At 38.0% G+C, this 17574-nt stretch overlaps 1 protein-coding gene and 1 non-coding gene across 2 annotated transcripts in view; one reads left to right on the top strand and one right to left on the bottom strand.

Moving 5' to 3' along the window:
• The first annotated feature begins 253 nt into the window (after window positions 1-253).
• Window positions 254-360, top strand: LOC126951748 (U6 spliceosomal RNA). The gene has a single exon (XR_007724617.1). It is a non-coding gene; the product is annotated as a U6 spliceosomal RNA (small nuclear RNA).
• A 7863-nt stretch (window positions 361-8223) lies between these two features.
• Window positions 8224-17574, bottom strand: part of LOC126950919 (zinc finger protein 716-like) — a 41970-nt gene continuing 32619 nt past the window's right edge. The window contains exons 7-8 of the mRNA XM_050784846.1: window positions 17157-17252; window positions 8224-11343 (exon numbers count right to left, since the gene is read on the bottom strand). Coding sequence (XP_050640803.1) covers window positions 10115-11343; window positions 17157-17252 — 1325 coding nt within the window. The 3' untranslated portion in view covers window positions 8224-10114. The remainder of the gene's footprint in view (window positions 11344-17156; window positions 17253-17574) is intronic.

Below are 17574 nucleotides of genomic sequence, written 5' to 3'. Positions count from 1 at the left end.
TTTTAAAGAAAAAAGTAGTGAGAGTGTCTAGTACAACCAAAACCAGGCATCAAAGTGAGCAGTTAAACATTCCAGGCTGGGCACAGTGGCTCATGCCTGTAATCTCAACACTTTGGGAGGCCCGGGCGGGAGGATTGCTTGAGCCCTAAAAAGTGAAGGTTGCAGTGACCCATGATTATGTCACTGTATTACGACCTGGAAGACACAGTGAAACCCCATCTCAAAAACAAACAAATCAATCAATCCAGAACCAGTGCTCACTTCGGCAGCACACATACTAAAATTGACATGACATGGAGAAGATGAGCATGGTCCCTGTGAAAGGATGACACACAAATTCATGAAGCATTCCATATTTAAAAACATATTTCAGAACCAAGAAAATAAATGAATCAAAAGAAAGGGAAGACCCTGGTGATTCCTTTGATATTGGAAAAAATCAGCCGGGCACAGTGGCTCATGCCTGTAATCCCAGCACCTTGAGAGGCGGAGGCGGGCAGATCACTTGAGGTCAGGAGTTTGAAATCAGCCTGGCCAACATGGTGAAACCCCTAAAAGTACAAAAATTAGGCTGAGTGTGGTGGCTCACGCCTGTAATCCCAGCACTTTGGGAGGCCGAGGCGGGTGGATCACCTGAGGTCAGGAGTTTGAGACCAGCCTGGCCAACATGGTGAAACCTTGTCTCTACTAAAAATACAAAACTGAGCCAGGCATAGTGGCAAGCACCTGTAATCCCAGCTACTCAGGAGGCTGAGTCAGGAGAATTGCTTGAACCTGGGAGGCAGAGGTGGCAATGACCTGAGATCTGCCACTGCACTTCAGCCTGGGCGACAGAGCAAGACTCCATCTAAATAAATAAATAAATAAATGTACAAAAATTAGCTGGACGTAATGGCACATGCCAGTAATCCCAGCTACGTGGGAGGCAGAGGCAGGAGAATCGCTTGAACCCAGGAGGCGGAAGTTGCAGTGAGCCGACATCACACCACTGCACTCCAGCCTGTGTGACAGAGTGAGTCTGTCTAAAAAAATAAAATAGGCAGGGCATGGTGGCTCACGTCTGTAATCCCAACCTTTTGGGAGGCTGAGGTGGGCAGATCACCTGAGGTTGGGAGTTCGAGACCAACCTGGCTGCCAGCACGGTGAAATGCTGTCTCTACTAAAAATACAAAATTAGTCAGGCGTGGTGGCACATGCCTGTAATCCCAGCTACTCAGGAGGCTGAGGCAGGAGACTGGGTTGAACCTGGGAGACGGAGTTTGAGTTGAGCTGAGATCCCGCCATTGCACTGCAGTCTGGGCAACAAGAGTGAAACTTCGAAAAAAAAAAAAAAAAGCCTTTCCAAGGCAGAGTAAGATTCATAAAATGTCTTCATAATATAGAAGAAATGTGTTAACTCTGTTCCCAGTAATCAACTCTGAACACTGAGCACTCTCAGTTCCCAGTATTCAAACTGAGTCATTCAGAAAAAATTGGGATCTCTGTAAGGAGGCAGAAAAAGGTGTTTGGGGGAGGGTCACATCATCGCACATAAATGCTTTCTACATGCACCTGTTAGGATCTTAATCTAATTGGTCTAACATTTGCTTGGCTAGATAGTTACTGAATCTAGCCATACTATTTTTTTTTTTTTTTTTTGCAGATAATGACATCTGTTACCTATAAGTTTCATACAATAACATGCTAAGCTGAAACATGAGTCTTTTGTTAATTTACCCTAAATTGAGGGACTACATTTGCAATTTCTAATCTTTCAATGTGAAAGCAAATAAGAGAAATGTGTGTATTTAGTATGCATTTTCTTGCTTAACTATCAAAATTCTTCTCATATTGCCTTGGACACTCTAGGCAGCCACCTAAAAAATATTCCCTCCTAATTTTTTAGCCAGGATATTAGATTTCAAAAGATCAAGGACTTAATAATTGGTCTAAGCCAAAATCTTGTCTTTGCTTTTTTAAAGAATATAGCAGTTATGCCAAGCCATTTAAAAATGTGGATCTGATGACTTTTATTTCAAATGTTTTCTCTAATTGTTTGCTCTATTTGTCTTATTGCGTTAATGTAAAAGAGAAACTACACAATAATTTATGCATTCAAGAAATATTCATGTTAAGGTGATCAAAGTTCAATATTGTATTACAATATAGTAGAATACTCTAAAATTAGAAAATCAGATTATTTATAAATTCACTAATTTTTCAACATTTTCCAATGTTGAAATTAAATAATTGGCTATGCTTTTTCATGATAAATTCAAATCTAGGAGAGTACTCACTGGTCTGCATATTTTTTTTTTCTTTTTTTGGGGGGGTGGGGGGCGGGGAATGGAGTTTCACCCTTGTTGCCCAGGCTGGAGTGAAATGAGCGCAATCTTTGCTCACCACAACCTCTGTCTCCCAGGTTCAAGCAGTTCTCCTGCCTCAGTCTCTTGAGTAGCAGGGATTACAGGCATGAACCGCCATTCTTGGCTAATTCTGTATTTTTAGTTGCAATGGGGTTTCTCCATGTTGATCAGTCTGGTCTCGAACTCACTAACTCTGGTGATCTGCCTGCCTCACCCTCCCAAAGTGCTGGGATAACGGGCATGAGCCACCACACCCTGCTGGTATTTTTGTCATGAATTATGTAAAACTGAGTTGCCATAATGGTGCAGAAATGCTAATTTGATCAGAATGAGAAGGAATACAGCCTTGTTGGTAGACGATTGGTATCCCAGAGGCTGGTCATTTACTTCGGCTGTGTAGACATTGCTTCATAATGCCAGTGAGCCCTTTCAACCAAGTTGCCTTTGTTTCCATTGATGTGGTCATGTTCTGGTCTGTTTTTCTTAAGCTGTCCCAGATGAGGGGTGATTATTTCTTGCATAAATGAGATCCCTTCTTTTTCCTCTGCCATGAGATCCTCCTATTCTCTCTATTGAAAGCAACATGTTGAAGGCAGAAATGGAGACAACATACAAATGAAATCCCTTTCCATGTGGCCACCATAAACAGTTTATGACATCACTTACCAAGAAGTTTGATTAATTTCAGGGAAGTAGGGCTGTTTTTCTATGATGTGCTCTTTCTCTTAAAAGTACCTCTGATTAAGTTTAGTCTAATCAAGATAATCTCTCTTATGATAAACAGGAAGCCAATACATTACAAACCTAATTACATGAATAATGTCCTGCCACAGTCACACATTTTCTTACACTCAAGAGAAAAGGATTACACAGCAGGTGTGCATGGAAGTGGAAACCTGAGGGTCATCTGAGAATTTTGCCTACCCACCTGAATAGATTTCTAAAATCGCCTTTCAGTTGCTTTTGTTGTCTTTCTAAGTAAACAAAGATATCATCTGCAAACAATAATTAATTGAACTGCTTTTCAATTTTATTCGTTAAAATAATTATATTTTTCTGGCTTACATGAAGTATTTATTTATAATATACATTCACACATATACATATATAACAATACAAATGTATCTATTTTCATTTTTGTTAAATTTTTTTTTTTTTTTTTTTGAGACGGAGTCTCGCTCTGTCGCCCAGGCTGGAGTGCAGTGGCGCGATCTCGGCTCACTGCAAGCTCCGCCTCCCGGGTTCACGCCATTCTCCTGCCTCAGCCTCCTGAGTAGCTGGGGCTATAGGCGCCCGCCACCGCGCCCGGCTAATTTTTTGTATTTTTAGTAGAGACGGGGTTTCACTGTGGTCTCGATCTCCTGACCTTGTGATCCGCCCGCCTCGGCCTCCCAAAGTGCTGGAATTACAGGCGTGAGCCACCGCGCCCGGCACATTTTTGTTAAATTTTTAAGAATGGATGTTAAAGGTAACTTATTTTCTGTCTGAAGTGTTTTTATTGTAGTATTCAAGAGTATTATCTCTGGAGTCAAAGTTGTTTGTATTTTAATACTGGCTCTGCTATTGTGAGGAATTTATTTCTCGCTGGCTCTGTTTCTTTCTTTATATATTGAGAATAATAATGATATCTTTGTTATTAAGTTACTGTGTCTATTAGTCCATTCTCACACTGCTGTAAGGACACACCAAAGACTAGGTAAATTATAAAGAAAAAAGGTTAATTTGACTCACAGGTCAGCATGGCTGGGGAGGCCTCAAGAACCTTACAATGATAGCAGAAGGTGAAGGAGAAGCAGGTATCTTCTTTGTTAGGTGAAGGAGAGCAGGAAAAATTACCACTTACAAAACCATCTGATCTCATGAGAACTCACTAACTATCATGAGAACACCATGAGTATCATCCTGCCCCTGGCAAATCTCATGTCCTTTTTATATTTCAAAACCAAACATGCTTTCCCAACCATCCCCCAAAGTCTTAGTTCATTGTAGCATTAACCCAAAAGTCTAAGTCCAAAGTCTCATCTGAGACAAGGCAAGTCCCTGCTACCTATGAGCCTGTAAATCAAAAGCGAGTTAGTAACTTCCAAGATACAATGGGGGTACAGGCATTAGATAAATTCTCCCATTTCAAATGGGATAAATTGGCCAAAACCAAGGAGCTACAGGCCCCATGCAAGTTTGAATTCCAATGGGGCAGTCATTAAATCTTAAAGCTCTGAGATGATCTCATTTGACTCCATGTCTCACATGTGGGCCACGCTGATGCAAGGGGTGGGCCCTCATGATTTTGCGAAGTTCCTTCATGGACTGGAATTGAGTGCCTGTGGCTTTTCCACACGCACAGTGCAAGCTCATGGTGGATCTGTCTTTCTGGGGTCTGGATTATAGTGGCCTTCTCACAGCTCCCGCAGGCAGCTTCAGTGGGGACTCTGTGTGTGAGGGCTCCAACCCCACATTTCCCTTCTGCATTGCCCTATCACAGGTTCTCCATGAGGGCTCTGCCCCTGTAGAAGACTTCTGACTGAACATTCAGGCATTTTTATACATCCTCTGAAATCTAGGCAGAGGTTCCTCTTAGAGCTCAACTTTTGTCTTATATGCACTTGCATGCACAACACCACATGGAAGCCACCAAGGCTTGAGGATTGCCCTTTCTGAAGAAATAACCCAAGCTGTATCTTGGCTCTTTTTAGCCACAGCTGGATCTGGAGCAGCTGGGATGCAGGGCACCAAGTCCCAAGGCTTCATAGAGGAGTGGGGCCCTGGGCCTCAACCATGGAACCATTGTTTCCTCCTATGGCTCCTGGCCTGTGATGGAAGGACCTGTCTCAGATCTTTGACATGACCTGAAGACATTTTCCCCATGGTCTTGGTTATTAACATTCAGCTTCTCTTTACTTTTGCAATTTTCTGCAGCGGCTTGAATTTCTTTCCAAAAAATGGGGTTTTATGTTCTACTTCATGGTCAGGTTGCAAATTTTCCAAACTTTTATGTTCTGCTTCCATTTTAAACATAAGTTTCTCATCTCCATCTGAGACAACCTCAGCCTGGACTTTATCATCCATATCACTGTTAGTATTTTGGTCAAAAGCATTCAACAAGTCTCTAGGAAGTTCCAAACTTTCCCACATTTTTCTATCTTTTTCTGAGCCCTCTAAACTGTTTCAACCTCCGCCTATTACCCAGATCCAAAGTCACTTCCACATTTTCAATTATCTTTGTAGCAGTGCCCCAAACTCCCAGTATTAATTTTCTGTATTAGTCTGTTTTCACACTACTATGCAGATACTACCAGAGAATGGATAATTTATACAGAAAGGAGGTTTAACTTACAATTCTGCATGGTTTGAGAGGACTAGGAAACCTACAATTATGGTAGAAGGTGAAGGATAAGCAAGTACCTTCTTGACTAGGCAGCAGGAGAGAGGGTGAGCAGAAAAAAACCACCACTTATAAAACCATCAGATCTTTTGAGAACTCAATTACTATCAAAAATAGCATGGAGGAAAACTACCCCCATGTTCCAATCACCTCCCATCAAGTCCCTCCCTTGACACGTGGGGATTACAATTTGAGATAAGATTTGGGTGGGATAAGATTTTACACTGATGAATTCAATACAAGGCAGAGAATATAAACTTTTTTTTTATTTTTTTATTTTTTTAAAATTTATTTATTATTATTATACTTTAAGTTGTAGGGTACATGTGCATAACGTGCAGGTTTGTTACATACGTATACTTGTGCCATGTTGGTGTGCTGCACCCATCAACTTGTCATTTACATCAGGTATAACTCCCAGTGCAATCCCTCCCCCCTCCCCCCTCCCCATGATAGGCCCCAGTGTGTGATGTTCCCCTTCCTGAGTCCGAGTGATCTCATTGTTCAGTTCCCACCTATGAGTGAGAACATGCGGTGTTTGGTTTTCTGTTCTTGTGATAGTTTGCTAAGAATGATGGATTCCAGCTGCATCCAAGTCCCTACAAAGGACACAAACTCATCCTTTTTTATGGCTGCATAGTATTCCATGGTGTATATGTGCCACATTTTCTTAATCCAATCTGTCACTGATGGACATTTGGGTTGATTCCAAGTCTTTGCTATTGTGAATAGTGCTGCAATAAACATACGTGTGCATGTGTCTTTATAGCAACATAATTTATAATCCTTTGGGTATATACCCAGTAATGGGATGGCTGGATCATATGGTACATCTAGTTCTAGATCCTTGAGGAATCGCCATACTGTTTTCCATAATGGTTGAACTAGTTTACAATCCCACCAACAGTGTAAAAGTGTTTATTTCTCCACATCCTCTCCAGCACCTGTTGTTTCCTGACTTTTTAATGATTGCCAGAGAATATAAACTTTTTTTTTTTGAGAATCTGAGGTTTCCTGTTTCTCGTTAATGATCCACCTTATTAAAATAATCTTTTTTGTTTCAACATTGTTCAATTCTGAAATGCATACAAACTCACACGCAAACACACCCACTTGCTACATAACTTTCTTATGTGTAAGGTATACCTTTTTAAAACAATTTTTAAACAGTGTCTTGCTCTGTCATCCAGGCTGGAGTGCAGGGTGGCATCTTGGCTCACTGCAACCTCTGTATCTCAGGATCAAGTGATTCTCCTGCCTCAGCCTCCCTAGTAGCTGGGAATACAGGCACGCACCACCACACCCAGCTAATTTTTTGTATTTTTAGTAGAGATGGGGTTTCGAGATTACAGGTCTGAGCCACTGTGCCTGGCTGATATATCTTTAGAGTAATATATTTGCATATGTAACTCTATGTAAATCAAAACTAAAAGTGTTTTTTTTTTTCTTTGTCAGCAGAGAGGCCACATGTACAAAAAATATATAAAACAAACTTTTAAAACTATTTAATCGAGACTCAGAAATGTATGGATATTAATTATACTCATGTAACTTTTATGATCATAAAATGACCTTGTGGTTAATAATTCAATTGCACATATTGAAATAACTAAAGCTATATAATGGGATTGTTTGTAATACAAAGGATAAATACATGCTCAAGGTGACGAATACCTCATTTACTCTGCTGTGATAAATAATGTATGCCCATGTTTAAATACCTCATATATGCCATAAGTGTGTATGCCACACAATCTACCCACAAACATTTTTAAAAATCAAAATAAGGTAAATAAGAATACAAACTTGACCTATGAGAACAAAATTATTCAACTTATTTACAGTTTAAAACCACTGGAGGGCCAGGTGTGGTGGCTCATGCCTATAATCCCAGCACTTTAGGGCACCGAGGCGGGTGGATCACCTGAGGTCAGGAGTTCAAGACCAGCTTGGCCAACATGGTGAAACCCTGTCTCTACTAAAAATATAAAAATTAGCCAGGTATGGTGGCGCATGCCTGTTGTCCCAGCTACTTGGCAGGCTGAGGCAGGAGAATCGCTTGGACTCAGGAGGTGGAGGTTGCACTGAGTGAAGATCATGCCACTGCACTTCAGCCTAGGCAACAGAGCAAGATTCCGTCTCAAACCAAACAAACAAAAAACACTGGCAAAAGAGAGATTACTAGAGATGTCATTCCCCTACATTACCAAATAGTATACTGTCACCATTGTTCACTTAGAACCTTAAGTAAAATGGGACACATTAATGTTGATGGTAAATTTCCACTTCATTCAAACCACAATAGTTTTAACACATTAAAAACAACTTTAATTAAAAATTAAGATCACACATAATCTTCAAACATTTTTTAAATTTATTGCATTTTATTACATAAATGTACATTGAAAAAAACAATCTCTCATATCTCTGATGCAACAATTGATGAAATACTTAAACAATGGGCAGAATCAACACGAAATAATCTGAGACTTGAGTTACATTATTATTTGTTTTTCAGAAAATCTAATTTTGTTTTACAGAAAAAGAAGCATAACCTCAAAGATAATTATAAATCTCCAAAAAAAATCTACTTTTAAAAAAATATATTTGGATCTCTTTTACACTCAACACTCTGATTTAGTGTAATGTCTGAAGTTTCAGTGCCTTTATTCTTTTTACTGTGAATCCTCAAATGTTTATGTAAACAATTTTTGATTAAACATATTTTCCCCATTTACTAGACCTGCAAAAAGAATTTAGTATAAACTGGTGTCTGCTTCACCAGTTTAACTGCTTCAGATTTTTCCTTTAATATAAAACGTGTACAATAAAATCTATAATGCAAGTAAAGGTACAACAATCCTCTTTATGTTTGTATGTCTTCAGAATAGTTTTTACTTTGAAGGCCTACATTTTCTGAAGTCTTTTTACAGTAATCACATTTATAATGCTTTGTTTTTTTGAGATGGAGTCTTGCTCTGTCACCCAGGCTACAGTGTAGCAGCTCTATTTAGGTTCACTGCAACCTCCGCCTCCTAGGTTCAAGCAGTTCTCCTGCCTCAGCCTCTCGAGTAGCTGGGATTACAGGTGCATGCCACCATGCCTGGCTAATTTTTGTATTTTTAGTAAAAATGGGGCTTTACCATATTGGTCAGGCTGGTCTTGAACTCCTGACCTCATGATCCACCAATCTTGGCCTCCCAAAGTGCTGGAATTACAAGCATGAGCCAACACACCTGACCTATAATGATTTTATTAAGTATAAACTTTGATACTAAGATGTGAGCTGATATTAATGACTTTTCACATTCCTTGTACAATTTTTCTCTAGTAGAAATGCTTTCCTGTGTCATATGAGAATTTGTTAAAAGTTTTGCCACATTCTTCATATTTGTAGGAGTTGTCTTCAGTATAAATTATCTTACTTACCATAACATATGACTACCATTTAAAGGCCTTGCCACATTGAACACATTTCTGGAGTTTCTCACCAGCATGATTTCTCTTTTTTAGAAAAGTTTGAGGTGTGGTTAAATGCTCTGTCACATTTTTTATGTATTTGGAGTTTCTCTCCAGTATAAAATTTTTAAATTAATTAGGATGGAGAACCAGTTAAAGGCTTTGCCACATTATTTTCTACAATTGCAGTGGTTCTCTCCAGTATCAATTACCTTACATTTGTTCAGGTTTGAGGACTTTTTAATGACATTGCCATATTCCTTATTGTAGGGTTTCTCTTCAGTATTATCTTATGTATAATAAGGGTTCAAGACTAGTTAAAAGCTTTACCACATTCTTTGCTTTTGTAGGGTTTCTCTCTAGAATGAATTATAAGATATTGTGTAAAGCCTGAGTGTGCTTAAAGGTTTTGTCACATTTTTTACCTTTCTAGGGTCTAATATAAATTCTCTTAGGCTTTGGGAGGCTGAGGCAGATGGATCACCTGAGGTCAGGAGTTCGAGACCAGGTTGGCCAACATGGCAAAACCCCATCTCTACTAAAAATAAAAAATCAGCCAGTGTGGTGGTGGGCGCCTGTAATCCCAGCTACTCAGGAGGCTGAGGCAGGAGAATCACTTGAACCTGGAAGGAAGAGTTTGCAGTGAGGTGAGATCATGCCACTGCACTCCAGCCTGGGTGACAAAGTGAGACTCCATCTCAAAAAAATTCTTTTTTCAATAAATTCTCTTAGGTTTATTAAGTTTAAGCATTAATCAAAGGGTTTGTTACTTACATTTATAAGATTTTCATCCAATATGAATTCTCATATGTTCAATTAAGGTTTGGAACTGGTTAAAGGCCTGACCACATTCTCTACACTTGTAGTGTTTTTTTTTCAGTATAAATTATTTTATGTATTATAAGGCCTGAGGGTGGACTTTGCCACATTATTCACATTTGTGGGGTTTCTCTCCAGTATGATGTATCCTATGTATAGCAAAACTTGAATGCCATGTAAAAGCTCTGCCACATTCTTCACATTTGTAGGGTTTCTCTCCAGTGTGAATTCTCTTATGCTTCTTAAGGGTTGAGGAGCAGTTAAAGGCTTTGCCACATTCTTCACATGCGTAGGGTCTCTCTCCAGTATGAATTCTCTTGTGGTCAGTGAGGGCTGAGGAAAAGCTAAAGGCTTTGCCACATTCTTCACATTTGTAGGGTCTCTCTCCAGTATGAATTCTCTTGTGGTTAGTAAGGGCTGAGGAGCACCTAAAGGCTTTGCCACATTCTTCACATGTGTAGGGTTTCTCTCCGGTATGAATTCTCTTATGTTGCACAAGGCTGGAGGAGCAGTTAAAGGCTTTGCCGCATTCTTCACATATGTAGGGTCTCTCTCTAGTATGAATTCTCTTGTGGTCAGTGAGGGCTGAGGAAAAGGTAAAGGCTTTGCCACATTCTTCACATTTGTAGGGTCTCTCTCCAGTATGAATTCTCTTGTGGTTAGTAAGTGCTGAGGAGCGCCTAAAGGCTTTGCCACATTCTTCACATGTGTAGGGTTTCCCTCCAGTATGAATTTGGTTATGTTTCTTAAGGGCTGAGGACCAGCTAAAGGCTTGGCCACATCCTTCACATGTGAAGGGTTTCTCTCCAGTATGAATTCTCTTATGTCTACTAAGGCTTGAGGACCAGCGAAAGGCTTTGCCACGTTCCTCACATCTGTAGGGTTTCTCTCCAATATGAATTCTTTTATGTTTAGTACCGTATGAGGAGCAGTTAAAGGATTTGCCACATTCTTCACATTTGTAAGACTTCTCCCTAGTATGAATTACCTGAGGTTGATTTAGGTGTGAAAGCATGCAAAATGATTTGCCATATTTTTTACATTTGAAATGATTCTTTCCAGTATGTCTTGTCTTATGCTTACTGGAATTTGCAAATTTACCAAAGACTTTGACATATTTATGAGTCTGAAATATTTTGTTTTGGGTAGTTGACAAACATTGGTTAACATCATTATAACCTCCTTTGTGCACCTCACACTCACCCACACTTTTACAGCATTTTTTAAATTGTAAATTCTCATTTCCACATTTTTCATATGTTCTTGGTATTACTTTTTGGAGTGAATCTTTTATGCCCTGCTGTGGCTGAAGGTCTTGGGTGCAATGAGAACACATAACTGAAAGACATAAAAATCACAAATTACTCTACTTACTGGACTCAGATAAATATACTTTACAAATCGAATATATAAAATTATATATGGTACATTAGCAAAATGGCATATCAAAACATCACAGGCCATAATTCCTTCATAGATGTATAAATGTAACAGAATCATAGTAATCAAAATACCTTTGTTAGAAATTTAGAAAGTGTGTGCACCATGTGAGCACAATGTCAAGAGCTTTACAGATAGAAAAGTCTGCTACATTTACTCAACACAGCCCTTCCTCATCCCCAACAGAAGAACATGGTGTCTTTAATGACAGATTTAATTCTTTTGAGATAAAAAGTGAATGTTACAACAGCAGAAAGACTGCAGTACCATGGACAGACAATAGGTGTAGAAAGTAGTTACTGACCAGTAAGAGGAAATATGAAGAAGTCTTTCAACTGAAAAATAAGTACAAAATTGCAGACAAGACACATCCTAAGAACATGGTCGTGAGACTCCCAGAATCTTTGCCCAAGACAATTGGTTTCAGGCTATGCCAGGAAAGAGCCGTATTATAAATACTGTGAAAGGTAGTTTTATGTTAGTGTCTAAATCTCAACCAAAGATTACAATGTATACAAAATATTTGGGCAACATGGTCTAATCAAAAAACTCAAAAATTGTGAAAAAGCAACTATAAAAATAAAGATATATGTATTAATTTTTAACATTAAAGATAATCCATATTATGCTCAATGAGAAAAATGGAAAACCAGACACCAAAATAAAATCAGAAAAATAAGAATATCAACAAAAAGCTTGGAATAATAAGAATAAACAATTGTGGAGGTAAAAAAGAATAACTGAAAAAATTTAAAAGTAGGAAAAAAAGTAATATAAAAAAATGAAGAAGCTAAACAAACAAACTAGGATATACACAAAAAGATCCATAACACATATTTAAGCAAAGTTTGAAAAGTCACAAACCATAAGATAATCTTGGGAGCTGCAAGATAAAAGTGAGGTATTATTTATAAGCATAGTCCTCCGAGACAACCAATGAATTTGTCAACAGAAACCTTGCGGGTCAGAAAAGAACTGTGTAAAATGGTCAAAGTGCTGAAAAAAATCTTCATGGTGAGAATATAACCAGCAAAAATGTAAATGTACTACAAAATAAACAATGAAGATATTCCAGAATAAACAAATGCTGGAGAAGCATATAAACACTACATGTGCCCTAAATAAAATGCTGAAAAGAGGTCATTCCACTTAAAATAATATGATGAAAAAAATATATAATCATATGAAAATACGTAACTTTCTGAAAAACATATGCATATACAAAAAAGTAAAATTCTGTGTCATTATTGTGATCGTGCAGAAAACACTGTTAGTATTTAAAATTTGAAATATATAAGCATAAAAATAATCATAAAATATACAAAGATATAATTTGCAACATCAGTAAGTATAGGGTAGATATAATGAGGACAAATTGTTCTATGCAACTGAAGTCATTTTTTTTTTACCAGATTAAAATACACTGTTATAACATTAAGAGGTTTTATAAAATCTCCAATGTAGCACAAAGAAAAAATATTTATAGACACACAAAAGAAAATGAGTCAATTACTAGCATGAGACAGATTGATATTATATAATGGTAAAATGAGTCAATTTGCTAGGAATCTATAACTATTATGTCTATCTATATATATGTGCATATATAACATCAGGGCTTCAAAATATGTAAAGCAAATATTGACAGAAATGAAGCAAGAAATAAAATAGCAACAAAAATTATAAACATTAATACCTCAATTTCAATAAAGAAAAAATTAAAATAATCAATTAAAAAAACAGAAAACCTGAAGAACATTATATTGTGTATGAATTCATTTTGCATTGCTATAGAAAATAACCTCAGACTGGATAACTGATACAGAAAAAGATTTCTTTGGTTCACAATTCAGTAGACTGTACAAGAAGTATATACCAGCATCTGCTTCTGGTGAGGATATGAGGAAGCTTAAAATTATAGCGGAAGGCAAAAAAGAACCAAACATGTCACATGGTGAAAGATGATGCACGTGTGAGGTGGAGGAGCCAGGTTCCTTTAAACAACCAGCTCTCATGTGGATTAATAGAGTGAGAACTCTATGACTACCAAGGGGATTGTACCAAGTCATTCATGAGGGATTTGTCTCCATGATGCAAACAGCTCTCATTAGGCCCCACATCCAACAATGGAGATTATATTTCTACATGAGATTTGGAGGGCATCTACACCATATCACAAACCAAATAGGCTTTAAACAGACATGTACACAGAACTCTCCAATGCAAAGCAATTGGATACACAATATTCTTATTTGCACCTGGTGTATTCTGTCAGAACACATAAGACCTAGTAAATTTCAAAAGATCAGCCGGGGGCAGTGGCTCCAGGTGTAATCCCAGCACGTTGGAAGGCCAAGGTGGAAGGATCACTTGGGGCAAGAAGTTTGATACCAGCCCTGGGAACACAGTGAGACCCTGTTTCTACAAATAATTAAAAATTAGCTGGGCATGGTGGAGTATGTCTGTAGTGCCAGCCACTCAGGAGGCCAAGGTAAAAGGATTACTTGAGTCCATGTGGTTCAGGCTACGATGAGCCAAGATTGTGCTACTGCACCACAGTCTGGGCAACAGAGTGAGAAACCCTGTGTCAAAAAAAACTTTAAGAAGAGCAAAATCATACAGTGTATGTTTTCTAGCCAAAACTGAAAAAAACTAAAAAGAAAAAAGTAATACTGGCAAATCAAAAATGTATGGAAATAAACACACTCTTCACTGTATTCTTGCACAGGGTCAAATAATTTAATTTAATATTTTTGCTCAAGGGTCAACATATTTAAGTGACAACTTAATTTGTTAAGATGTCAATATGACCCGAAGTGGTGAACTAATTTAATATAATCTGTATCAAAATTCCAAAAATATATTTATTCCTGGAATATTGTTTAAAATTTTTAAATTTTATTATGAACTATATCTAGAGAAACACACATGAAAAACACCGAGGCATTATACTTCATAATTTCAAATCATAATAAAAAGCTGCAATAACAATAACTATGTGGTACTCACACAAAGACAGATAAAGACATGATAGAACAAAACAGGGAGCCCAGCAATTGAACTCTTCTGTGTATGACCAAATAATCTGCCTTAAGGTTGTCATGAGCAGACAATGGAGAAAATATAATCCCTTCAACAGATAATGTTGAAAACTGGATATCTACATTGAAACAATGAAGTTGGATGCTTTAATTGCATCATATACAAAAAATATTTTAAACAAAATACTTTAACTAAAAAAAAATACAATGGAAAGACATGACATTGGTCTTGGCACCATTTTCTTAGATATGCCATTAAATGCTTGAGCAACAAAGAGAAGAACAGAAAAATTTAACTGGGCTAAACTTCAAAATTTCTGCAATCAAATAAAACATTTAATAGAGTGACAGTATCACCCAAGAAATGGGTGACAATATTTGAAAATCACATGTGATAAGACTTAATATTGAGAATATATAAACAACTCCTAGAGCTAGACAAGAAAAACTAATTACTTGATTTAGAAATGGGTGACGTGGCTCATGCATGTAATCCCAGAACTTTGGGAGGCTGAAGTGGGCAGAGCACCTGAGGTCAGGAATTTGAGACTAGCCTGACCAACATGTGAAACCCATCTTTACTAAAAATACAAAATTAGCTGTACATGGTGGCACATCCCTGATCCCAGCTGCTCAGGAGGCCAAGGCAGGAGAATCATTTTAATCCAGGAGGCAGAGGTTGCCATGAGCCAAAATCATGCCATTGCACTCCAGCCTGGGCAACAACAGTGAAACTCAATCTCAAAAAAAAAAAAAAAAAAAAAAAAAGAAATGGACAAATGATTAAGCTAAACTTTAATAAAAAGGATATACAAATGAAAAGAAGCATTTGAAAAGTTGCACAAAATTGATAATTTATAGAAAAATGCAAAACGAAATCACAATACAAAACAAAACTACCTTATATCAATTAGGATGACCACTATAAATTTTTTAAAACACCAACTATGTTCATGATGTAAAGAAATTGAAACCTATGTAAGTTGTTGATGAGAAAAAAAGGTGCACCCATCATAAAAAAATCATGTTCTTCAAATAAATAAAAATGAAATTATCACATAATCCAGCAATACCATGTATAAATCTATATCTAAAATATGCAGCACAGTAAAATGAAGACATAAGAGGTACCCCGCTTGCATATGCCCACATAGCAAGTATCATAACCCAGCCTCTAAATAAATAAATACATACAGATATAAAAATTTAAAAATTGTAAAAAAAACTTTAAGTTATATCTCAAGGCTATGGTAATAAAAACAGAATGGCATGTGCAGAAAAATGGACAACCACCAATGAAACAGAAACTACTGTTCTCACACATTTTAGACATGATGCAAAAAAAGAATTTTAAAAGTGGTTTAACATAGAGTTTCTCAAAAATATGCAGATATTAGTGTGTCCCCAAAAGTAATGGCAAAGCAGTTTGTGCAGTCCCTGATAAGCCATAAAGAAAACTTTGGCTCATACTGTAAACTTGAAGAAAGGTTACTGAAGCGAAAGTAGAATCCTTAGAGAATTTAACAGCATGAGGCAGAAGGTGTGAGGCGGGAAATTAAAGAAAAATAAAATAAAAAAGAAAGAGAAATAAGCTTTCCTATATTAGGCTGACTTGTCCCAGAGGCAGCAATAGGCACAGCCCAGACCCAGGAAAAGTCTTGATAAATATTATCTAATGTGCTCTGGAGACTCGCCCAGTACTCCATCAACATTGGGAGAAGAAAATCAAATTTTCCTTTGTTTTATAGTATAAGTTTATACATTTTTTTTTTTTTTTTTTTTTGAGACGGAGTCTCGCTCTGTCGCCCCAGCTGGAGGGCAGTGGCCGGATCTCAGCTCACTGCAAGCTCTGCCGCCCGAGTTTACGCCATTCTCCTGCCTCAGCCTCCCGAGTAGCTGGGACTACAGGCGCCCGCCACCTCGCCCGGCTAGTTTTTTTTTGTATTTTTTAGTAGAGTCGGGGTTTCACCGTGTTAGCCAGGATGGTCTTGATCTCCTGACCTAGTGATCCGCCCGTCTCGGCCTCCCAAAGTGCTGGGATTACAGGCTTGAGCCACCGCGCCCGGCCTGTTTATAGATTCTTAGTCTCTGTAACTAGTAACTTCAAGTATTCTGTTTTACCTAAGAAGTACAGTGAAGGTCATGAGAAGCCGGAGCAGGCCTGAACCACAGCTGTCTAGGCACCATAGTGAAGGTTATGGGATAAGCCTGTGCCTAGGCAAACCTAGACAACGGACATCTGGGTTGCCTGGCAACAGTTATTCGCAATCCTGAGTTATGAAGCTGTTACAATTTGATTAACTGTCTTTGTCCTGCCTCTGTATCCCTGCTTTCACACCACTGTAAGCTTGCTTCAAGCTAGCCCACCCTCCTTGTGAAGTGTGTATAAAAGTCAAGTGCTGTCTTTGTTCCGGGCCCAGTCTTTGGATGTGAGTCTGCTCGGTCTGCACTCAATAAAAGATTCTCCTGTTTTAAACCCGAGGTGTCTTTCATCCTCCTAAATCCTGCAACAGGTGTCCCTGTGTGAGAGCAATAGAAAAAAATGACTCAGGCTTTCCAGAAACTCTTTCCGTCGAAGCACAGCTCCCCAGACTACATTTTAAGGAATGGATGCCTTCTTAACTTGTGTACCTCTCATCTGTCTCATCTACTTAATTTGCTATCACCTACCTGGGTGTTTGGCTAACATCTCATTTTTCTTTATATTCCGGGGCTCTTTATTTTGCTCTAGATGGGTGATCAAGTCTGGCTTAGAGACAGCAATACCTGTTTTATTCAGAAAAAAAGTAACATAAATCTGGCTGAATTCTTTAATTACCAAATTAGTCTTATGCTTAGTAAAGAGGATATAATAGAAAGTTCTAGAAAATTAACATTGATTCATAACAGAATTTTCTAAATATTTAGAAATTATTTTAAATTTATAGGTCCTTAATTTCACTACTCAGTAATACTGAATCAAAAATTGATGGTGGCAACTGAATTCTAAGGCATGGGCAATGCTATTTTATGCCATGAGACTTTTGGAATTGCCACTAACCTAGAGCAAAAGATACATAAGCTCAGGGAAGGGTATCCCGGCCCGCGG

Source organism: Macaca thibetana, chromosome 3 (genome assembly GCF_024542745.1).
Source record: "Macaca thibetana thibetana isolate TM-01 chromosome 3, ASM2454274v1, whole genome shotgun sequence".
Taxonomy (NCBI): Eukaryota; Metazoa; Chordata; class Mammalia; order Primates; family Cercopithecidae; genus Macaca; species Macaca thibetana.
Note: the sequence above shows the minus strand (reverse complement) of the source record. Positions and strands in the feature narration are given on the sequence as shown.